The sequence below is a fragment of the Gopherus evgoodei genome, chromosome 10 (assembly GCF_007399415.2).
Source record: "Gopherus evgoodei ecotype Sinaloan lineage chromosome 10, rGopEvg1_v1.p, whole genome shotgun sequence".
NCBI lineage: Eukaryota > Metazoa > Chordata > Testudines > Testudinidae > Gopherus > Gopherus evgoodei.
The window spans coordinates 76,880,079-76,904,998 of NC_044331.1; the positions used below are offsets into that span (position 1 = coordinate 76,880,079).

Sequence of the window (24,920 nt, forward strand, 5' to 3'; positions counted from 1 at the left end):
TCCTGTCCTCAGAGGTGAAGAACAATTTTTCTCCCTCCTCCTTGTAACAACGTTTTATGTACTTGGTGGTCCGCTGCTGCCACCTCCCCAGCCAGGTTCTCGCTGCAACAGAGCAGTGACCTAGTGGCCAGTCCCACCTCTTCCGCTCACCACCTGGGCCTGACTGCGAGTTGGGGCTGGGGGAGAGGGAGGCAGGCACTTGACCCCGCATGCCCCCGTACGCGTCGCCGATCTGCAGACGATAGGTGACCACGACGACAAAAAAACCAAACACAACTCTAAAAAAACAGGACAAAGAAAGATGCTTCGTTTTTTCCAATAGACTTTTTTCTTTTTTATGAAAAACGGTCACACAGAATTCTCCAACATAATGCCAAAAAAAAATTAAAAACAAAAACAGAAAACAAAAGACAAAAACCTGGCTCTCCTTTCCTCTCGATTGTCTGAAAAATCCTTGTGTTCCATAGAAGGCATTGGGCAGTAAGTGCTTTCTATTTAACATTAGCATAAAATCTCTCTCTCTCTCTCTCTCTTTAAAATTTGCTCACACAATTTGCTTCTACAAGTACAGTACACTTTATGTGTGGCTGTTTGTGTGTGCCTGTTCCCAGATCATTTACATTCACAATCCAACTGGAAATAAAAAATAATATTCTAAACGTCAGACTGTGTTCTTTATAATTTCATAATTTTTTCACAGTTTTAAAAAGTTTATATTTTTATATATATATATTTATATTTATAATTAAAAAGTCGAATCCATTTAAAGACTTATAATACAGAAGGGTTTAAAGAGTCTTTTGGTACATTAAAACTGTACAGTTTAGAAACATGAATATCCACCAAGTCTTGGTGAGCCGCAGGCCGGAGCAGAGGTGGCGGAGTTCAGCACCATTGTGGTTCTTTTAAAGTATGAGGGATCATCTTTTAGGGGGTGCCCCTCTGCTCTTCCCATCGAGGCTGCAAGTCTCTAGTACTCAGATAGTACCATGGCAGATAGCTAAAAATCTGTCCTTGTAAGTATCTCTCCCCTGGAGCTCTGGGTGGGTCACTCTGCTCCCATCCACACTGGAACAATCTCAGTGCCCTAGAAATATGTAGTGCGAATCGGTTAGCTGCAAAGATCAGTGCATCTCGTGAGATTTCAGTTAAGTGCAAGGACATTGCGCCATGGTCTTGTTCTGCTCCACTGCCTATGCTCCCTGCATGCTGCCTGGAGAGCCGGGGCTGTGTATTGGTGTTCTGAGTTGCAAACCTGGCTCCCTGAAGCAGCTGCTTGAAGGCAAGTGGCCAAAGCTGAAGGCTCAGGCCTGTGAGAGATCAACAAGATGGGTGGGGCGGCTGCTTGGAGGAGGGAGACTGACTGTTCTCAATGAGCCCCGGGGGTGACTGTCCACATGAACCCATTAAGCTGAATGGCTGCTCCCGATGACAGCTTGGTTCTGGCTCCCACTGTGGATATGCAGCATGCGTCTCCTGCACGGACAGTCCTGGGGGCAGTTCTCATCTCATCCCTTTTGAGCAGGGAGCTGCGTGTCCTTCTGCCTGAACTGCAGGAGCCTCACACCCAGGGAGAACGCAGCCCCTCAGCTTCACGTGAAAGCTGAGGGGCTGCACCTGTGTGAAAAAGCAGTGATGGGCTATGGCCTCCTTCGAGCTGCAAGAAGGGACTTCCTTGTTTGTAAGCAGGTTGCAGCAACTTCCCCATTCATTTCACCTCCTGGAGGGAGATTTTTGTTCGTTACACTCCACCCTGTACCCTGCCTCATGGATTACAGCCCTCCCCTTTCCCTTCCTCCCTACCCCCCATCGCAGACATTTTTTTGGATGAATTTACTGAGTTAATTGATTTGTTCAATGAGAGCTTCTGTTCTCTCCTACCCAACTCCTCGTAACCCAGAAGGGACATTAGTCAACGGCTCTGTGTCCAAGTGACTCCATTCCTCCTTGGCTGTCCACTCGCATTAGCTCTCCATTAGGTCCCAGACAGCAGACTTAGAGGAAGGGAAGCTGATTAAAGGTGCACCTGCTGTCTGAGCTGAGGCGCTTAGAGAGACACTGCTCCTTTCTCTTCCACCTCATACTTTCCAGAAAGTCATGTGCAGTTAACAAGGAAGGAGCTATAAAGGAAGGAGGCATAGATACCCTGAAGGCTAGTAGGTGTTCTGCCAGACAAGGTCATCTTCTGAGTTTTTCAGGGGGTCAAGCAACACAAAAGAAGCCTCCTCTATTTTGATGTTATTCTGCTGGTGCAGGGATCTGAGAATCATTGACACTCCAAGAGCAGAAGGGGGAAGGAAGAAGCTGGTTAATTTTGTCTTAATTAAGACCACCCTGTTCATCCAGAAAACGATGGGCTCCAATCTCCAATGCTATCCCAAAGGCATCTTCAGAAAGTCCTACGGTTGCTTCCTCCCCACCCTAATTTTCTCTCTTCTCCTTTTGAAGACCTGTCGATAGTGCGACACAGAAGTCATAAGCAGGAAAGAAATAAATCATGTTGTCTGAACAGCATGTCCTCAGATTCGCCACGCTCCTCTTCCGAAGGGAAATCGGAACTCTCCAGGCGGATGGCACATGTCCCTGAATTCCCTCTTCCTAGACAGTCAGCAGATGACTGGGACGCCATCTGTATTGAAAATCATGCCTGTCGTGGGCTCGTACGTCCCTGCTAGGTAGTACAGATCCTCACTGTCCTGGTATTTCTTAGTCTTTAGCATCTGCTCGTACTGGTCCAGACCAACCACCAGACACTTATGAGAAATGGTCTGGACATCATTTTCATCCACGTGGGAGGACTGGTACAGTGCTCGCTGCATTAGAGGAACGGGGAGGGAAAGAGAGAGGAAACGAGTCATTAGCGGACACTTCACATCACTTAGAACACACCCCTTCCCTACAGATTAGGTGCCCCAGGCCACAGAAGGACCTGAGAGCTACACACACGGAGTGAAAATGGTGGATGCAGAAGGTTTATTTAATAAACCTTGAGGTTTATTTGCTGCATCCCCACAGTGAGACAGGCCATCAAATGGAACTTTGTGAAGGCTTTTACAGTTTGATATTTCCCCCAGTTTCAATCAAATCTGGTAACTCGGTCAGCATCTTGCATGTTTCTCAGCCTCTCTGTGAACCTCAGATCAGACTGGTGACATTTTGTCAGAATTTAAATGAAGTAAAACAAAGATGAGCCTGAACGACAGGGCTGGTGCCAAACACCATGGAAGTCTGGGGATGTTCACATATGGATCTTTGCAGGCTACCTTCCCCCCAGTAAGATGCTCGGCCAAAACCATGGACTTGGGCTGACACTCATCTCAGCACAGAATTGGACCGGACCAGACCAGATCCGATGGCCTTTACCTCATTAACACTTGTTGCTCTGCTTATAAAATCAGAGCAGTCAACAACACACCACAAAACCTTCTCCAAGGCCTGGCCTTCTGCCATCCGCACCCTCATCTTACCTCCATGAAGTCCTTCCTCTGGTTGGATGCCTGCAGAGTGGCAGATAGGCTCCTCCCAGATTTCTGATCCCAACGCTATGCCGAGAACAGTCAGCCAGGAAAAATGGAGAGGGAGAAACGTTAAAGCAGGCAAGTTAGTACCGTTCAGAGACGCCTCCCTCACCGAATAAAGATGTGCATTCCCACAGCCTACATCTTGACCTTGAGTCATCAGCTTAAACAGAGCCCGATTTTTAGAGCGACCGAGCAGCTGCAGCTCCCAGTGATGTCAATGGGAGCTGTGGGTGCTTGGCACCCCTGAACATCAGGCCCACACAGCCTGCCCCTACACCAAGGGCTTCCTCTCACCCTTCACATGTCAGACAGCAGGAATAAACCACTTTGCTCTGTGCACCCCAGGGACAAACAGAAGTTTGATGGACTCAAGGCTGCTCGCTGTGTTTCCAAGCTGTGTCTTAGAAGCATAAAAACCATCTCCCCCTCTCAAGTGGCTTTAGAAACCCCAGGCATGTCCATCCACTAATGACTTTGATCGTACAAAATCTCCATGTTCACCCTTTACTGGTCACAAATGGAACCAAAATTATATTTTGCACTTAGTTAAAAACTATGAAAGTCACCCGACCCCCGCCAGGATGAAGGTGTGAGGGAAGTTTTGCAGTGTGGCCATTAAACAAGGCGGGCAGCGTTCGGTCGACATACCTTGCCTTCGTTGAGCTTTTTTCCAGGGTTGGTTTCTTCTGGGTGGTAAAACCACTTGACCCTGACTACCATATTGTTTCCCCAGGACTCCCACATGCTCTGGATCCGGCCAATGTAGGGTAGGTTGGGCCGGCCAGCTGACAAGAAGACCGCGCAGTCTCCAATCCGGATGATCTCCTTGCCACGAACAATGGCCTTGTAGAACAGCTTCCTGGCCTTCCCTTTCATTCCTCGTCTCTGTGAAATTAGAAGCGCAAAGCTGAGTGAACAGAATATCAGGTACAAACCAGTCTCACTCATCCCCCCACTCTGGGATAGCTTGCGTGCCCTGCCTGCATCCCACTACGGATAACTAGAGCACAACAAGTTACGCCCTCTTGTTGGGTCAGCCCAATGGTATGGCAAAGCAACCCGAGGACACCTCAACAGTGAGTGGGTCCAGATGAAGCATGTTACCTTGGAAGATATGGCGAGTTGCCCCCTTTTAAGCACCCCCTGCTGGCTAACAGGGAGAACAGCAATGATGGGAGGCATTTATCCCTTTCTGGCCAGAGGGCCAATGACACAGTTGCAAACGTCACAAATGAAATCGAATGGTTAAAGGGTGATTGGAGAACCCTAGTGAGAAGGAAGTGGGGAGTATAGAGTGGCCTGATTTCAGTGGGGTGTCCGCTCCTCCAGAAACAAACCAACAACACCTCAACGCACCTAAAGATAATGTATCTGTTTATGGTTTCAGTACAGCTAGGAGCCAATGCTCATGGACAGAGGAGCCAGGCAGTCCCAACAGATGGATTGCAACTGCTGCTGGAGGGTCTCTCCGGATGTCTGCTGTAAATCTGCCTGAAACATTTTTGATCTTCTTCCTTCCTGCCTGGAGTAACCCCAGTAACAAATCAGTTGGGAACGCACCAAACCTCACCACCGGGGGATGCCTTCGCCAGCCAGGAAGAGGGTGGGGATGAAACTGCTGGCTTGGCAGGGGAGGAGGCAGAGTAGAAAGGTGACAGGGATTATGAAAACAAAAAGGGCAAGAGCCAAAAGAACTAGCCAGAGTGCTATGCTCACCTGGGTGGGTTTGCCAAACCACTTCCAAAGCTGCCGTGCAGGGAGGAAGGCAGCGATCTTGGGTCTGTTTTCTACCGAAGGCAGCCTCTGCCGTTTGGCAAGCTCTTTGGTTGTGGGTAGATGGATCCCCTCCCGCTTTTTGGGCCTGCTCTTGTTGCTGCTCGGAGGTTGCTTCTGCTGCGGCTGCTGTTGCTGCTGTGGTGGCTTCTGGCCTTGAGGGTGAGAAGACAAGCGGGATTTTCCTGCCTGCTTGGTCTGCTTTGGAGTGAGAGCCTGCTGGAGTGAGGAGCTCGGCTGGGCATCAGCCACCTCCTCATCTGAGCTACAAGAGGAGTCTTCATCTGTGGTGGAAGAGGAGGAGGAACTGGAGCTTGATGAAGATGAGGTGGATGATGCTGATGACGAGGATGAGGAAGAGGATGAAGAAGAGCTGCTACTGCTGGAAGAGGAGGAGGAGGAGGAGGAATTAGATGAAGACAGAGGGGTCGAAGCTCTGGAGCTGCTTGAGCTGCTGTCCTGAGCTTCACCTCTGTTCTTCTCGGCTTCCTCTTCGCCCTCGGACTCCGAGCTGCTGCCGCTGCTGTTGCTTTCAGTCTCCTCCGCGGCCGTCGCTGGGGTGGTTTTGACTTCTTGATCCTTGCCTCCAAAATTAGAAGCTGAAGATTCCCCCTCTGCTGCTTTAGCCCTTGACGATTTCTGCTTGGCTTCATTGCCCAATGCAGCAGGGTAGCCCAGCCCCAGGACACTCTTGCCATCCCTCCTGCTGGTCAGGTTTGACCCCTCCAGCATCCTCATGGCCTCCTTTGTTTTCTTGGTCTTTGGAGACATCACCCCTTCATGGTCCAGCTTGATGAGGATTTCATTGTCCAGTTGCTTTCTCTGAGCCTTGGCTGCTGAACCAAACTCCTGCGACTCCTCAGCAGGCCTTCCCTTCTTGGCTTTGGTTTTCCCGGAGGGGTTGTCACTGGAGCTGAAGGATCCCAGCGCCCCTGCGAGCTCACTGTAGGGTTCTGTTCCAAGAACACTGCTGAATGCAGGAGGCTGAAAAGAAGGGGGAGGTGGGCTATGGAGTTTAGCAGAGATCTTCATTTTGCCAGCTTTATTCCGTTTTTCCTCTGCAGGTGGGGGAGATCCTCCTGCTGGATTCTGCTGGCTTTTCCTTGACCCCTTCACACTTTGCTTGCTGAGGCAGATTGACTTCTCTGGAGCAGAAGGAATGTTTGCTGAAGAATCTCCCTGGTCCGTCTCTTCCGGCAAGACTGCATCTTCTGGAAAGGAACAGAAAGCAGATAGACTGAGAGATGCAAATATCACCCATATGACATTTTCAATAAGCCAGGATGGACTCCTTCAAGTCACAATAGTCGCTGAATATTCCCTGCACGTAACTCAGGCGCTGAGGCCTGGGTGGGGAGAGGGATTTAAAGATTTCTGCTGTTCCTTCATGGCTTGCTTTTTTATCATACTGTTCACTCCAGCCAGTGACCACCTTAGCAAGGCCCTTTTTGAGGACTTAATAAATAGTACAGGCCAGTATGCCTGAGGCTAACACCAATGAGCTGCTGACCGCTATAAAGAGAACGCGCTATGAGTTTCCTCTATCACAAACCAAGCTGAGAAAGCACGATTTAGATCTCTCTGATCTGTGCTATACTTACTGCTGCCCGTGCCTTGAAATACAAGGTGAGATGGTGGTGCATTCAGTAGCATAATAGACTACCAAGGGTGCCTTAGCATCAGCCATCCTCCTGACACTTCTCATGCCAGCCATGTCCTGGGAGCAGTGCTGAGAGGGCAGCCTTAGCCTCTGGAGGGTACAGCAGGCCTCACCTCAGCCACGAGTTGCAGACACAGTGGGAGGCTGCTTGCTTTCCTAGCTGCAGGCAGAGTGCTGCATCCATAGGGTGGTGGAGCAGCTGCAATGTCGAAGCTGCTTTCCTTCCCTCTGCAAGCTCAGCCATTGGAACTGTTCCACCTCCCTACGAGTGCAGCGCTCTCCCTGAAGCTAGGAAAGGGAGCAGCCTCCCAGTGTGTCTGCAATTCGTGGCTGAGGCTCACGCCCATGGGAAAACGGAGTGGAGTTTCCAAATCTTGTTTGCAGCACTGAATTCAATAACCCCAGCTGGTAAATAACTAGCTCTCTAACCCAACCAAATCCCATGGACAAACTCCTGCAAGAAGGAGAGAAACTCAGTAGCTGTTCAACACTTTCCCTGAACTTTGGGTTATAGTGCTGGATGGAAGCTGTCTTCAAGGAAGGATGAGGATTAGGAAGTTTAGCAGCAAAGATCAGATGCAGACCTGCACTAGTGCAGGTTGGGTGTTTGCAGAATCACCTAGGCAAAGGGATGCTACTCTAAGAAAAGAAATGCTACATTACTGCATTAAACAGTTGGCACAAGGACTCACTGAACTGCACGTTAAAACGGGTGAATCAACCTACCAGCTTTCAGCTTGATGCTTGGCTTTCTCCCACGACCTTTGCCCTTGGCCACTGGCTCCTCTGACCCTAGTGTATTGCCCTCTTTTGCTTCCCCAGCATCCTTGCTGGATTTCCGGCTGCGGCGCTTGGTACTGGGCACCAAGAGGGCAGGGGAGGGCTCCGCACCTGTAACATCAAGTCACACCAATGAGCAATGCTGGTGTATGTCTGCCCACTAATCAAACCAAACAGAACCACACTGCGCCAAAACTGCACATCTGAATTTTCAGTAGCAGCCATTAAAAAGAAGCTTGTTGTTGTCCCCAGCTTTTCGCTGGCATTACACAATGCCTATGAGGGATGCACGTTAAGTGCTATTGGGAAATTGCCACCTACTAACACCAGGCAGACAGGGATTTACTCCATCACTCCAAAATGGGTTTTCCTTCCAATACCCCAGCCCTAGAAAACTCAGTCCTGATCCACATAGCTTATGACACACTCCTGGAACAAAAACAGTGGCGAATTATCCCTGGAATCTTACTGGATAGTTACCTAGCATGGGAAATCTCCCTTTTGAGCAGGTTTAAAAGGAGGCTGCTCGTGGGCCCTGGGGGAAACCTCACGCAAGACCCAGTTCAGGAGTCCAGACTTACACTGGATCTTGTAGTCAGGTGGTAGAAGCCGAATATGAGACAGGGGGATCCGGCCAGTGTCCCCATCATCAAATTCCACCGTTATCAGATCCCCATCCTCCTCCAGATCAAGGGCCCCTGTGGTTTGAGGCGAAAGCCATTAGAAAGAGAGGACTGGGAACACACTCAGCTGGAGCAGTAGAGTGGAAATGGGACAGACCCTGGCACTTGGAAGTTATGACTGATGGAGGCAGGGCCAGTTTCAGAACCTGCTACTAAGCCAGACCCATTTGAGGCGAACAAACTGTGATCCAATTACACACCCCGCCCTCAAGCGCAAATCTACTCTTTCAACACAGCCATCCCAATAGCTTAACCACATGATTCCATCTCATCTCTTCTCACACCTATTCACTCTTCGTTTGCACTGACGTCCCTTCATTATGGCCTGTCCAATAACCTCAGATCCATCTCTGACTGGATTTTATCGCCACCTTTGGCTATCGTAAGCCACCGCTTATTCATCTTCCCTCCCAGATAAAGAATCACTGTTTCATCCCTCTCTCCTTGTATCAGTCTCCCCAGTCTGTTAGTCATGTGCAATCTCCTCTTACGCTCTCTTCAGCTAGTGCACCTTGCACTCCAAGGGCTGCATCCCAACTGGCAGCTTCTTCATTTATGGCCACTTTCCCGGCCAGTCAACATCAAACCACGTGACCAGGGCATTGTGGGGAAGAAGGAAGTGCTTTGCAGTCAGCTCACAGCCCTTCCTACTGCTCTCTTTACAGGCACTTTTTATGGCTCAGATTTCCAAAGAGGCCAAATGGAGTCAGAAACTCAGGGTACGATTTTCAAAACGTGCCTATGTGGGGCGCCTATGCCCCATTGAAAGTCAGCTGGACTTAGGCTCCTATCTCACTTGTGGGATTTTGAAATTTATCATCATCTCCCCCTCCTAGGCTTCTGTTAAATTTCAATGGTATTTAAGCACCTAACTCCCTTAGGCCTCTGTGAAAATCCCAGCATAAGTGAACAATAATATTGGCCAGCGAGGCAGCTGTGATGATTACATACCAAATGGGGCTCTTTGCAGAGTCGGGCACTGCTCCAAGTAAGGAATCTGGCCTGGCAGGGCTATCACAACAGGCTTTGGGGCTGCACTGTACTATTTCCCCGATTCTCCTGAATTTTGTGCTAAGATACTCCTGGCTTGTGAGCGTAAGAGGGGCAGCCATGATATGCTCTTACCTCTGACCACAGTCCCTGGATAGAGGCAGCGATACTGCTGGCTCCAGTAGGCAGCAATTCTTGTTCCTTCAGGCAGGAACCTCACTGAGGGCGGCTTCACGTCAATAATCTGTTTGGGGTGGGACAGCAAGTTACTAACCCGCCTGAGGCCTCTATGATCTTTTGTCCTCCGCACTAGCGTTCCAGGAGACTGATTGTCAATGGACACTGCTGAGACCTCCCCAGGGAGGACTTCCTGGACTTCCTCCTCCACCAGGATTCAAAAGTGTCTCTGCTGAAGGCTGCAGAGCAGGAGAAGGGTGACCTCTGTAGGAAAGGGTCACATTCCTCCATGTAATACCATGCAGTACAGCTCGGAAGACTCAAAGTCCTACAGTCTCTGGCAGGACAGGGTTAAGCCCATGGCCCTGGTGTGTGTTCGCCCAATGCCAGCGATAGGAAACTGAATCCACAATGCTAGGAAGGGAATTACATTTGCCGAGGCACATAAAGCAATCTGTCTGGGACCTGCTCCATGCTGATGGGGCATCCAGGGCAGGACTGGGGGCACCGCTGAAAGCTGCAACTACCCACCAGACAAGGAGCGATGTTCCTTTTGCCTCCCCCATCCCTGATACGAAAATCACATTGCACATGTGGAGAGTAAAATGGCCCAACTTACAGCTTCCTGCAGAAGCTGCTCCAGACAGTAGATATGGGGACGATTTCCCCTCTCCCCTTCCACCACGACTCGGTATCTGAAAACACAAGACCCCACGACATCACAAGATATCAGAGCTTAATAAGCAGGACCTGCTGTGCCCCAAGAACCCTTCCCTGGGCTTAGTTCCAAATGTCCTACCTTCTCCAAGCCCAATCATCTTCCACCTCAAAATCCCCAGTTTAGCCAAGGCTGCATTCTTCCAGCTGAGGAATTCACTGGTAAACTAGGGTAGCTCATTATGATAAATTCCTCCTCCCACCCACACACATCTACTGCCCCCAGCTTTGCAGCTCATCAGTATCCAGCTTGCTTGGCACAGAATCAGCTGTGCTGGATCACACACCAGGTGCTAAAAAGACCCCCCCACCCCCACTGGGTCTCTGGTGAAGCTGGGGCTAAAACCCCACTGTGCACGAAGGACAGGGCAGCAATATTGTGTGTACATGCCCACGGGAGCCCCCAAAGCATGCGCTATCCTCCCGCCATAGCAGGGTCCATCAGGGGGAGGTTGCCATTTTACTCACATGTCAGGTGAGTGCACAGTCTTCACGTGTCCAGCATAGAGCAGCTTGTCATCCATGGGAATGAGGACACGCAGCCCATCCTTCAGTTCATCTTTGTCAATGATACAGGAGCGGGGGGCTGCAGGATCACGGAGCAAGACATAGAGTTAGCGGCTCCATTCAACACAACTGAAAGGGGCAGATCCCATGGGACAGGGGTCTGCTAAGAACCAAAATAGGCCATTCCACAGCTTTTGACAATACCCGCCATTCCCACTGGCCTCAGTTAGACTGTCAGCTGTTTGGGGCAAGGGCTGTCTTTCTTTGTACAGCTCCTAGCACAATGGGCCCCTATTCTCAGCTGGCCCCTAGGCACTTTGGTGATACAGTAATAATACCAACAGGCCAGACAAAACCCAGCACCTCGTAGAGATGTAGAAACCTGTAGGGGGGCTTTCAAGGAGCAAGTGGGCGGCTCTTTACTGGCTCATGGTTCCTAACGAGGGGCTAACGCACAGACCAAAATCACTCATCACTGGGCTCTAGTTGGGTGAAGGGTAAAGGCAGATCATGCAAATCCCTTTCTCTGGGTTATCATCCTATCGTTCCCAGGTGAACACGGAGCAGATACCCTGCCTGATTCTCCAGGCAGCCCTGCTATTGGGCCGGCTTTGCAGCTGCCCTGACTGAGGCACAAGGAAGGTCAAGGGACTTGCTGGGGGAAAAAATACTAGTCAGTGGTACAAATGGGGATTAGAACTCATAGCCCTCTTGGGACCCAGTCCTTTGTTCCAACTGCTTGTGAGCACAGCCCGCCCCAATGACTGATGGCGCGCTCCTGCAACTGCTGGCCAAGGCAGATCCGGCCTGTGGGGGACTCAGGGCACACCGAATGAGAGCTGTGCTCCTCATCAGAGCGGAGCAGCATCCCCTGGGCACGCTGCTCTTTATCCAGCTGGGAAAAGCTCATCCAACTCTCCCAGCCATTGCTGCCGAAACACCAGGCGTGGTTAGAAAAGCTTCCCCTCCCCCGACAGCGACAGCCTCCGGCTTTCACCTGGGGTAGGCGCCCGCTCTACAAGCATGCTCAGGGGGAGATTCTCGTCTTCTGAGAAGCTACTGTCTTGATTGGGCTCAAAGTCCTCTTCGGCTGCCATGCTTTCCATCAGCTTGCTGACTGCGCCGCCCTTCCCTCGGTTCTGGAGAAGGAAACAAAAGAGCACATCAGAAACTTCGGCCACATCTGGGATCGAGCCTCAGGGCTCAGGAGCCATTTTAAAAACCCTCCTTCCCCAGCTCTGCAGTTTCCTTTCTAAGTGATCCCCATTAGACGTGGAAGGTTCCGTGCCGGAGGCCAAGATGCAACATCCCTGCAGCAGCCCTGACTCTACGCCTGCCATTCTCCCTCCCGGAGTAGGTAACCTGGCCATCCAGGCCACAGTGCAATTAGGACGCAGACCGCCTCAGCGTGAACCACCGCAGTCAACAGGCCCTGCCAATGCCATACCCAAAGTGACAGTTGCCTTTTGGTAGCTCACTGAGTTCTTTGCTTTGTTTATTTGCTGTGTTTATCCTCCACTGCTGTCGTCAGCTGAACGAGGCCTCCGAGAGCCCTTTCATATGTTCGAGCTGCATTTCTTGACTTGCCTGGACATTAAAAGAAATGCTGACGTGCTGGGTCCCTCAGAACAGAACCAGGCAGCCGTAGGACTGGCCTGCGATACTTGTGATGAGAACCAGAAAGAACAGTGTTTCGGCTGCTGTTGCAGAGTCCGACGGTGTCCCTTATAACCTGGAACTGGTGAAGAGGGACTCTCTGGGGAAGGTGGTAGTTCAGTCACCACTCCCATTCAAGGGGTCTTGAACTTTTGCCCACTGGGCCAGCAACATCCCTCAATGCTGCCCTAACGCGGCCACGTTCTTCCGGGGCACAAAGTGGAATTTGGTTGGCAGGTCCTGAGCTCCCTGAACTGTCATCTGGATGTACCTTCCCTCGGGCCCGAGGAAAGTCACTAGACGGTGGTGTTCTACATTCATCTGCGTCTTTAGACTGCCTGACAAGAGGAGAACTGGAAAGAAATAAAGTCTGTCTTGCCTGTAAGGGTGTTTCCATACAACCCTTCCTGCCCCAGTCTCGTTAGCGAGAACATTTTATAGTGCTACCAACATCCCAGCTCCCAAAAGGGCGTGTCTGTCTGTCTGTCTATCTCTCTTCCCCCTCACAATGCAATATGGCAGGAAGGAAGCAAAGACCCAGCTGTCTTGCTACAACCTGACATCAATTTGTGGAGTCAACCCTCACCTCTTTCTTCACCTCCTTTGCTTTCACCTTGGCTTTACTCTTCTTGTTGGAGCTCAGGGAGTTAGCCAGGCTGACCCGGGCATCGGAGGGGGAGCTGGAGATGCCAGGGGGAGACATGGAAGAGGAGGAGGAGCAGCAAAGGGCCTCTTTACCCTTCTTCCTCTGCTAAAAGCAAATACAAAAACAACCCCCGCCCATAAAAAGGCTTGATCAGTAACGCTCACTAGCCAGTTACAGAGGAAAGATGGAGCAAAGGGGAGCGCGGCAGTTCGTATTCAAACAGAGCTACGAGTAAAGACTCCAGCCACGATGGGGCAGAGCCCAAGCAGGCAGCTTGCCAGACTCTTGCACTGTATTGAGGCTCTCACTGCCTCTCTGGCACTCGGCATCGACATTCCAGCGAGAGCTTTTCATTATCCCAACCTGCACCCCCGCTGACCAATTCTTCCTCCAGAACTTCTCGAAAAGGACCCCACCTGATGTTGTGTCACAACTTGTCTAATGATTCCCATGATCCAATCTCCCCAGTAAGCCGTGAACAGGCCAAACTGGAGCCAAAGGAACCTAATGCTTCAGCAGACTCGTTAGCATGTGATTGGGAAGGGAGCACTGCTATTCCCCGAGAACGTGGGATCTAGGACATCACTGGGCTAAAGGCAAAGCGCCTTGAAGGCCATGATGGGCGAGGGAGGCAGAGGGGACCAGACCGGGGGAGACTTGGGGGCGAGACAGGAGTTTTCCCTCTGACAGCAGTACAGGGTTTCCGTGGAGGAGACAGAGCAAATTTTCAAGTCCCTAGTTTTACAATGGGGCAGAAAAAGGATTGCATGGCTAGCCTAGGGGTTACATCCTGCCCCATTGAAGTCAATGGGAGTTTAACCACCACTTCAGCAGGGACAGGACCTCCCCCAGAATCCCTAAACCAAGGTCCGGTATAGTCAGGCAAGAGCAGTTAGCCTGGTCCAATGTTAAACTGGGCAGTCGTGGATAAAAGGGAGCTCCTTTATGGGCAGTGGGGAGGGTGTTTCCATGCAGCAGCGACAAGCTGCTGAGATGAGATGGTCATTATACTCACCTCCTTCCAGGTGCCAGGATCAACAGGATTAACCTCCCAGCCCCACTCCCCTGCAAGTCAGTCACGCCCCCTGCTCTGCGCCCCACCCCAGCAAAGCAGCTCCTACCTTGCTCAGCTCTTTCCTTTCCTTCCCTTTGCTCCCCTCCTTTTTGGGACTTAGTGGCGCCCCCTTCCCGCAGCGGCTGGGCTTGGAAACAGGAGTGGAGCTCGTTGGCGTGCTGGGCGGCGGCCCAGATGAGGAAGTGCTGGCGTCGTGGAGGAAGATGCGCTCGCTCCGGCGCCGATTCCACAGGTCGTCGTCACTCGCCTCCAACCCGAACTCGAAGCTCAGTTCCTTGGTGGATTTGAATTTTTTCAGCTTCCGGCCTTTCTCTGACCCCATTTTGGCTTTGTCAGCGCTCCCGGGGCTGGCGTCCATGCTGCTGGGTGCCTGGACGGGGGTGGCGCTGCCTTGTTCCATCAGCCCCTTTTTCCCACGCAGCAGCCCAGAGGGAGATTTCTTCCGGATCTTTATCTCACTCTCTGAGTCAGTGTATTCAAACTCCGTTCCTAAATACAAGGAGGTTGAACCATCAATGCCTGACTTCGATAGGGGTGGGCTGGGTCTGACCCAGCCTCCTCTGGCTTTGATGCTGGACTTTACCCTTGCTCCACAGAGCATGGCCAAAAATCCCCAAGAAAATCCACCCTAGTTCACTGCACGGAGCCACACCAGGAAATGGAAGTGAACTCCCCAGAGGGGACAGGGGGAAGAGGAGATCTCTCCTTCTCCAGTCGTTCCCCCTGAGCACGCTGTAACCAGCGAAGAGTACGGAACCACCCCCATGGCACCCACCAATGCAGCGTCGCTCAGAATTAATGACCATTCCCATCACTTCCCCCTTCCTTACCTCCCAAGAGCCACATCAATCCACGTTTCCCAGCCTGCTGCCTGTGGGGTATGCCTCGCCACCCTTAACTTCTCCCCGCAGCCACAGAAAAGCCTGCACTCATTTTAACAAGTTACAGACAGGGCTCAGTATGAAAGGGTTTGGTGGCTGACAGAAAACAGAAACTCCTCCTGCGGGGCAAAGGCTGACTCCCTTAATGGCCGGGCTCCTCACACAGATACACTTGGCTATGTTGGCTTAGGATGAAATGTTTTATTAATTAAAACCCCCAGCTTCAAGCGACGCTTTCTGATTGGCCAGTGAGAGCAGAGGGGCCCTTCTATTGGCTCGATTAGTCACTGTAAAGTTCAGAAGAGGTAAATGATCTCTTGCACTTAGCAAGAGGAAATCCCCTCCTGCTGTCCTCTTCCCTGTACCACAGCAGAGACCTGAGACAGTATCTGGCTGAGGTCCTTTCTGGCCCCCATTAGGGCAGTATCTGAACACCTCATGATCTTTGAGGCATTCATCCCCTGTGACATAAGGCAGTGCTATTATCCCCATTGTACAGATGGAGAACTGAGGCATGGAGACACTATGGTGACTGGCTCAAGGTCACACAGGAAGGCTGTGGCAGAGCAGGGAGTTGACCCCAGGTTTCCTGTGCCCTGAGATAACATCCTAACCTTGAGACTACCGTTTCTCCCCTTCCTGACACTAACATTTCAACCCTATCTCTAGTCCTTAGTGAAGTGTCATCAATTCTTCCAGTTCTCCTTCTCTGACAAACACACGAACAATGAATGAAGATGCTCCAAGGCATGAAATTGGGATCAAAGTTACCCCATGTTTGTGTGAGTGAGAGAATGTCACACGCACACTCTCTCTCTCCTTCATTAGCTAAAACCAATGTTTTGCCTTCTCCTCTCCCTCACTGAGACATTTCAAACACGCTTAGGAAGAGTGCAAGGCAAAGTCAGTGAAAGCAGGCACTGGTTGAAACAAAGGACCCATTCGTAGTTACTATATTAACCCTTCTTTTTATTAATACAAACTAGACAAGTTCTAGACACTCTGGGTTTTAAGAGGGACAGGTTATGAGAAGCAGTTGTTATAAATTCTTTATGGAGGCTACTGGAACAAGTTGGCAAAAGCCTAATCTAGCATGGAAATGGTGCTAAAATAAGCGGGGCTCCTGGGGAAGCCATCATTTTCCATTCTGAAGTATGCCATAAATTCCATTATCATTTAATAAATATTAATAAAGAGTTTATAAATGGAACCTTTCTAGATCTGGCTGCCTGAGAAAGATGTCACCCTGGGGTACATTTGGCAGCACGGTGCATGGGGCGGAAAAGACAAATGTGGAAGACAGAGACTGCAGCAGACAGACAGACATAGGGACAGAGAGACACAGGAGCAATCTGAGTGCACAACATAGTATAAGGAGCTCCCGAGTTCCAGTCTGATAACGACTCTCTCTATGGCTTTGGACAAATCACATAACTTCTCTGCCTCAGTTTCCTCATCTATAAAATGGCCTTGTTTCATTTTTCCTCTTTTTAGTCCCCCACCCCCCCCCCGCCGTCCTTTCTTGTTTTGTGGCTCTCCCTCCACTACACTGCAGGCCAGGAAAGTGCCAGGAGAGAGCTCAGGGAGACGGGCTCTCTGGGCAACACGTTCTCATGGCTGATCTGGGCGTTGGAAAGCTGAGGAGAGAGCCTTTGGCTGGTGGGACGCAGCCCTATTTGTGAGCTGCTCCCATGCTGACTGCGTTCAGAGCTTCCCTGAGAACAGGGAGGGAAGGCAGGGAGGAAGTGAACTGGGGCTCAGCACTTTTCCTTGTTCCAACATCCCCTCTGCCCTGCACCAGTCTTGCACACTCCCTGTGCCCTGAAGGACCCACTATCCAGGCAGCGAAATGCTGCCTAGATAGTCTGCTGCCATCATGGGGCTTCCTTCCGCTGCCTTTGGTGCTTGCCCAAGGAGGTGACACCTTGGGCTCAAAAGTTAGTGGAGTAGCATGTGTGCGTCTGAATGGGGAAGCCCTGCATTGTGATCCCACAGCCATGCCGGGGGCCCGGTCTCTGCGCACCTGCTCTCCACAACCCCTGGAAGTCAAGAGGAGCCTTTCCATTGACTTCAATAGACTATGGATCAGTACAGGTACCATGGCCTGTCCAGCAGGCACAAACTCAGCTCCTTGCCATGCGCACTCTGCAGGAAACCTCACCGACCCATCCTTAATTACAGCCACATGGACTTCCCCGCCTCTGCCCCCTTGCACTGTCATACAAAGGGGCAAGGGACTGTCAGAATGTAACACCATTTCACTCATGTGTTCAGCACAGAGATGGGGGGTAAGGGTGGGGGGGGAAAAAGAGGATGACAATCCAACAAAGAGAGGCCAGCCAGGCAGTGTCAGTTTAGAAGCCCCAAGGAAAGCCACTGATGCAGGCAACCAGCAGCAAACAACCGGATGCACTTTGCCAGGCAACGTGAGGTTTACTCTTGACCACAGGGGGTCGCTATCCCTCTCTGCTGGTGCTCCCCCTGCAGAGCCATGACGACTGGGCCCACTGACCCAGCGGCCACCACCAGATGGACTGGAGCCCACCCACCTCTCCAGGGGCAGTGGCCCTGGAAGACAACCCCAGTATCCTCAACATGGGTGCTTCTGGATTGGCCTAAAATAGGGGGAGAGATGCAGGAGTCAGGAGTTGGGGGGAGCAGGGGGGAAGGGTTCTGCTCCCTCTCTTTGGAAGCCATCACTGAATGAAAACCTTGAGCCAATATTTCCATCCATGCTCCTCAGGTCCCCCGCACCTTCAGCACAGGTGGGACCCTCCACTCCCATGAGTTCTCTCCATCTTGTACCCAACAGCCCCCTCCCCCGTGGGACTTACCCATCAGACTCTGCCGCTCTTCTTTCTTCTTAGCTTTTTGCTTGGCCTCCAGCTGGATGATGGAAAGAGGAGGGGGGACAATGGGGCTCGGCATAGCACTAGCAGCAAACCTCGCTAGCAGTCCCAAACCACTCTCATCCAGAGCCGGGGACGAAAGCCTGTCGCTGCTGTCCATCCCATAGTCCTCTGCTTCCTCCTCTTCTTCCTCGGAGCTAGAATCTAGCACGCAGAAAAAAGGAAGCCCATTACAAATCTAATCAGGTTTCCACTGTCCATTCTTCAGCCCTGGTGCATCAGATTGCAGCTTCTCAGCAAACAGAGCACCAAGGTTTCTACCACTGTAAGCCTGTGGCGTCCTCTCTCACGCTGCAGAGCCACTCAAACTGAGCTAGACACCTTAGGCCACAGAAAACAAGAAAGTGCTTGTAGTCACGGAGCGTATAACTCCTCACCTACCAAGACTTGCCTGGTAATACCAGCCTTGTTCAAACAGATGCACACGGTAGCGTGCGGTCAAAAAAAACAAACAGGGAACCCCCCACAACTGAACCCATATGAGGCAAAGGAGGGAAAGAGACTTAGGCGAAGATTTTCAGATTTTATTATTACTTTTTGCCTCTCCCTCTTCATAAATGAAATCCTTTGCTTTGTGACTGCACTGGAATGGCTCTATAACGGCCACAGAGCTCTCCTTCACTGAAGGGGAATACCGGAAATCAGCACGTGCCCTGGCAGGGAGGGAAGACACACACAGAGCGAGACAGAGACAGAGATGGCAAGACGGAGGAAGGGATGGGGGTGGGGTATCAAGAGCAATGAAATTTGAATGCTTAAGACAAATAATTGCGGATGGAGAGAGGCATAAGGGAAGAGAATGGCAGTTCCTAAGGGGTAATATTTTCAGCAGATTGCTTTGGAGCTGGGGCATGAGGCGTGTTCCACTAACACACGGCATAAAACTTTCAACATATGCCCCTTCAGGCCCAGCCCAGTAATGCAGGAGCAGTTGCAGATGGGCATGAGTCCAACTTTAACAGGACAAATCCTTATCCTGTTGGTATCCAGGAAGTGGGTGAAGCCCGCCCACTGCTAAAGGACCTCCCCTCAGCCTAAGGGGAGGATCCACAGGTCTGTAATATCAAATAATTACGTGGAACAACCAATGAAAAAAACAGGATTGGGAGTGAAGTCATAGGGCTAAACGAAGGGAACCTGATGGGGATGGACCACCTGGTCTGATACAGATGGAGGGCATTTTGCTTTGATCTTTTATTCGATGGGGTGTGTGTCGGGGGGGAATTAGGGGAGGCTTGCACACTCAGAAGTGTGCATCACTCTCTTCCCTGTAGCACATCCTTGCTAGTTAGTCGGTAAAGCAGCTTGAGGGTGATTAGGTACTGAATGTGTGATTCAGTAGATACTGGTTAGAAAGGAATCTCTCTGCACAGTTAATTGCAACAAAATGGACCTGGGAAGCCTATTTAAGAGCTCTAGTTCAAAAGGAGACATGAACTGGGATCCTTAAGAATGCCCAATTTCCTTCAGTAGCAGGAATGTTATTTGCATCATCAGTTCCCTACAGGCTAAAGTCTTTGCATTCTGAAAGACTACCAACCTAGAAATCAAACCATAATCCCCTTTCAAAGATGAACTGAACAGGAAGACATTTTTCCTTCCACTTGTGCCCTCTATGATATAAACAAAAATGGTCTCAATGTCCCCCTCCTCCCCAAACTCCTCCCTCAAAAAACAAAAGGCTATTTCCCTCTCCGCCTCGACTTGCTTTTTAACCTTAGAAACAACAGGAATCCAGAAAACAATTTTGCCTTCCCTGGTTTTACTGGAATCCCTTTCACTCACCAGTGGAATGTGCCTGATGAATTTTTCACAAAGAGAGCATGTGTTAGGAGTTAAGAGTTAGATGGCTACTAACAAACCAAAGAATTTTAGATCACTAAAAATTCCTTCCCCTTTTCAGTTTCTCAGTCTTGTTTCTTGGGGTGTCAAAATCCCACTAGCTCTACATTCCTCCAGCAAAAACAGGGAAAACTGGACCTGATATTTCTGACATTAACATCACAAAAGGTAAAGACAATAAAAAAAAAGGATGGGGGGGGATAAAGGGGGTTAAATAAAAACACTTCCTAGTTTTATTTCTTACTCAGAAACAAGCAGAAAGGGGCACTACTTCTATTCCTCTGCAGTACAACTTTTAAATTAAAATGCATCCAGATCAGTGAGACATAAAGAGAGCCAGCAAGTTGACTTGCATTAGAGACATTCCCATTAATATGGTGCAGAAGGACACAGTCATAAATCCTGACACTGACCAGCAATCTCAACTCCTCTTCATCAACCGAGACCTGCCCTCCTTGCAAAAGTTCCCACAGACTAAATGCCAGCCTGCAGGTCCCATGATATTTTCATGGGCTATAAAAGAAATGCAGAGATCAAAGATATGTCAACTAGAGATGCCCCTTCCCCCCCTCCACACTCCACACTGTTTAGTACATTGGCCTATGGTCCATCTACCACCGAAACTCCCATAGTGGAGCTTTGCCCTCGCTGTTGTAGAGTCACATCACCAACTCTAGGCTTTAGGCCCATGCGATGGGGAGATTTCTGTTAAAATGGCTGCAATGCTGATGCCCCCCCGACTGTTGGATTTCCTTAAATCAGGGAGTCTGGTGTTTGTCCCTGCTTCATTTCATAGCCTGCCTACCTTGCTTTTCCCTCTTACACAACTCCTGGGAGGGACAAAGATACAGGATTTTCCTCAAAGGTTTAATGTTAGATAATTCACAAGCAGAAATTGATTAAAAGTAGTCTCCTGACCCCACCTCTAAATCTACAGCATTGAACTAGTGACGAGGTACTAGCTCAAGAGGTTGGGAAAAACGGAGAAATCTTTCAATATATTCCCAAGAGTCTGTCCTGTCTGATCCATAGCCCATTTCCAGGTGGACATTGCACAGTAGGTTGGTTATCGGGGCTGCACCTGTTCTGTTTACACACTTATTTGCCAAGTGGCTATGATGGGTCATTCGCGCTATCAATTTCAGAGTCTTGGCTCTAACAACTCTTCCTGGCAGGAGTGGTGGAGAATATTTCAGCACTGGACAAGAAACGCCCACCAACAGCTAGCCACTGGTAAGTGTGCCTGATCTGTGGTGGATATGAATCTGGTACACCTTATGAATCTGGAACACAGCTTGAGAGCTCTCGCTCAAGCTGTAGCAGCTCATTCTTTTAAATCTGCAGATCTCCACTTCAATCTCCAGTAGGTTGGCCAAGATGGCAGCCATCAGACTATCATTCTAGTGAAGCCTTCACATTTAAAACAGGAAGTCAATCAGCTGCACCCAAACTAACAGAATCTAGCAGGATGAATAAGGTAGGATGAATACACCAGGTTCTGCTGTACAGATCTGGTTGATGAGGAGGGGAGGGAGAGGAAGGAGAATGCCCACCACCAGCATGAAATTATAAAAAGAAACTAGTAGTTCTGCTGGGCTAGGGGAACGCCTTTCATTTAACACTTAAGCTCCTCTTTCAGCAAGCCCAGCAATTCATTTAGCATATGCTAGTCCATGAAATGTCTCAAACACCTACAGTATTTCAAATGCACTAAAGTAAAACAGATTTAAAAGCCATGACGAAACTGATCATTATCCCTGCTACTGAAAATACAGGATATAACAATAGACCTGGCAGTTATTTTAATCTACTTCAAATATATTTTGTCATACAGTGGAAAGACTATGGCAGATATGTACCCAACGCATTTTAAAAGATCACCCATATTTAACCCCTAGAGACTCAATCTTCAGAACAGAAAATATGTTTTAAAATGTTCATAGCCTTCACCAACATCACTTTCCCCTACTCCCACCACTCATACAATTTCTTTCTTTGCTACATATCAATCCCTCTCTCAAAACCTGTACACTCTCTCGCCCCTCACTTTTTCCATGGACAAGAAAGAATTACAAGTATTTTTAACTACTCTCAAACTCAAACACTTCCAAGCTAAAAACAAAGGTTACTTTACAATTAAATACTGAGCATGTCGCCTGGTCTACATGCTGCTATGATGGCCCACAGCAGCCAAATTAATGTAGCTCGCACATTTAGGTTCTGTTGCTCTCATGCATGAAGTGTGTTAAGTGTTCCCATTGAACTTAATGGGACTACTTAAAGTAAAGCAAGTACATAAGTTATTGCAGGATCAGGGCCTTAAAACATCTTGGGAAAAAATGATCCCTGGTCAAAGATATGAAAAACAGTTTCAAAACATTATACTTTTTCTCAAACATTATTAACCAACCAATACTTTGCAAAGGAAAGACAAGCATGTACCCAAGACCAAAACTCTTTACCTACAATTTTTAAGTATACATATATATACACACAGACACACAAAGAGATGCATATATATATATATATATATATATGCACACATACACACACACAAATTTATGTTTAAATGTTATCAACAGCAAATAAACTAGAGCCACCAAATACTTTACACGACAAAATTTCAACCTGGGTCCCCAAATTTTTTATTTTTATTTTTTAAAAAGGGAATAATTGAAAACTCTCTTTGTCCTTTAGTCTTTCAAAATGACTGGGCTAGCGTGGGGTTTTGTTACTATTTATTTATTATTTATATTAGCCTGGCTTCTTGTTGTTAGGAGAGCAGTAAGTGAATAGGTTTTGTTAATGATGGACAGAAATTGGTTAAGTTATTTAGGTTGCAGAGATTGATGTAACAGGATAGATTTGGAAGAGGGTAGAGAGGATGGGCAGAGGAGGAAAGGGGAGTAAACTACACAACAATTCATTTCACACTGAAAAAAATAGCATGTTTTGTCATAACACCGAGCAGGCCTACAGCGTACAAAGCAGGCTAAGTGCAGGCAGACTTTAGACAGCTGTTGGGTCCTTCACATTCAAATTGGATTGAACTGTCCTGTTCTGGACATAATTTTTGAAATTTTCCCTCATAAGATTGCACATAGTTTGTCAAACACAATCTCCATTCTTTTACGATTTTTTCCTCCCCCCAAGTGTTCTGCTGCTGACTCCAGAAATAATGAATCACCAAAAATATTATCGTTTCCTTAGGGTCAACTTCAGAGGTAAGTGATTAAATCCTACTGGTTTATTATGGGGTAAAACTTCTCCAGCTGAAAGGGAAGATAGGAGAAAGAGAGATGATCTTTTATAAAGGAAAACAAAAATCATAAAGGATGGGGAAATGGGGGTCTTTGGTGCTGGAAAGTTCACCGTGTTACCATCTTGACAGTTTGCAAAGTTCTTACATGGCTGTTACCGAATGATGATTTTCTCACAATGTCAGATTCGCTCACATCAGAATATAGTGACACTGTTTACTCTCCAAGAAAAAAGAATCCCCCCCCCGCCCCCCCCCAGTGGTGGTGGTGGGGGGGAGCTAAAGAAAAACCATGGCTTTCTGTGGTCAACTTTCTACAACCAGGTAAAACCTTGCAAGCCATCAAGACAATAATACTGTGAACTTTCCAGAACCAAAGACCCACATTTCCCCACCCTCTATGATTTTCTCTCTTTTTTTTTTTTAAATCATCAATTTTTTCCCTATTCTTCCCTCTCAGCTGGAGAAGTTTATCCCATAATAAACCAGTGGGATTGGTATAATTTATTTTGGTAACGCATCAGTGGGTTCTAGATTATGGCCCCAGGAATTTCTTTAAGACAAGGGCAGTACCATTACAGGAAGTAGCATAGGTTCCTATATTGGGTACACCCTGCCTCTTTAGTCCTTCCCTTTGCTTGGGAGAAGGAGATTGCCCATAAGGAAGTTTTACAACTGTAAGGCTTTTCTGGAGTCCTCAGCAAACATACACATTCACGCAAAGCTTCCTTGCAAGATTCTTCATAACAGAGAAATCAAAGTGGACATTGTTCATCTTCAAATTAAAATAACCCAGAAAATGCAAACGTCTACGTGTTATTATTAATGGGGTTAACAGCAAAATGTCTCAGGTTTACAGATGACGTAAAGAAAAGGTATTTTGCCTACCTACATAACAATGGTCAAGGTTCAGGTTCATGGTTAGTGACCCCTCGCTGAGCAGTGTCTGCCCTACTCCCAGCCAATCACTTTGCTTCTTTAGTGCAGCGTGAGAGCAAATGCAAGAGACCGATACAGACATTCAAAGCATCATGGATAGGGGTCAGGGGTGAAGGGATTGGCCAAGCAGCTGCAAGAAGAAAGCGAGCACTTCCAGAAAAGCTGAGGTTATTAATCGTTTTAGTATCAGGGAAAGCCATTAGAAACCCTATTACCCAAATATCCCTTAAAGAAATGCTTCAGAGAAAAGATTCATTTGCAGGAATCCCAAAATCAACCCCTCCTCCCTGCCCCACCAAACTTCCCTTCCCCTCCCCAATATTTTACATTTTGTCTCCCCGCCACTAAATGACACCAGAGAATGATTTTTTTTTGTTATTAAATGCATTTCCTCCCCATCCTTATTCCAGATTTTCCTGCCCTCTCTGAAATCGGGATCTTACACATTTTAAACAGATAAATTGCTTGAAATAGTCCCACAGCCAGTTTGGGTTCTTAAATCTCTGGACAAGTTATCTATCTACTTTTTCTGGAAAAAGCTGGGTAGATAAACCTCAAGAACTTGGAGTCTAAAAGGGATTGATATCCTCAAAATTTCCAACAGCAGCAGCAAAAAAAAATAAAAAAAAATAAAAAAAAGAAGCGGGTTGGGGAAGGAAAGGACGTAAAACTGAATGGAAGCTAAATCCGATTCTTCAGGGAAAACACAGAGCCTGTGCCCTTAAAGGCAATCCACCAACACTGGATCATTTCAGGTTCTCTAAGAAATAAAACGTCTCTTCTCTGAAACATTCGTTCTTTCTTATGGATTTTCTTTTTGTTAAATGCATCAGCAAGCTCATTTCAGAACCGAATTAATGTTCTCTAGCTTTTACGTTGTGTTCTGATTCTTAAAAATGAGTAAC

General features: G+C 48.6%; 1 protein-coding gene across 12 annotated transcripts in view; it reads right to left on the reverse strand.

Annotated features, from left to right (window-relative positions):
* Positions 1–305: 305 nt before the first annotated feature.
* Positions 306–24,920, reverse strand: part of TNRC18 (trinucleotide repeat containing 18) — a 91,034-nt gene continuing 66,419 nt past the window's right edge. For 9 of the 12 annotated variants that reach the window (XM_030576801.1, XM_030576812.1, XM_030576808.1 and 6 more), the window contains 13 exons: positions 17,901–18,119; positions 14,232–14,674; positions 13,051–13,215; positions 11,806–11,947; positions 10,770–10,887; positions 10,204–10,279; positions 9,543–9,651; positions 8,316–8,432; positions 7,681–7,845; positions 5,238–6,505; positions 4,170–4,406; positions 3,468–3,542; positions 306–2,813 (listed from right to left, as the gene is read on the reverse strand). In XM_030576801.1, coding sequence (XP_030432661.1) covers positions 2,607–2,813; positions 3,468–3,542; positions 4,170–4,406; positions 5,238–6,505; positions 7,681–7,845; positions 8,316–8,432; positions 9,543–9,651; positions 10,204–10,279; positions 10,770–10,887; positions 11,806–11,947; positions 13,051–13,215; positions 14,232–14,674; positions 17,901–18,119 — 3,341 coding nt within the window. In that variant the 3' untranslated portion in view covers positions 306–2,606. The remainder of the gene's footprint in view (positions 2,814–3,467; positions 3,543–4,169; positions 4,407–5,237; positions 6,506–7,680; positions 7,846–8,315; positions 8,433–9,542; positions 9,652–10,203; positions 10,280–10,769; positions 10,888–11,805; positions 11,948–13,050; positions 13,216–14,231; positions 14,675–17,900; positions 18,120–24,920) is intronic. The other 3 variants (XM_030576806.1, XM_030576804.1, XM_030576810.1) reach the window with 2 other exon arrangements.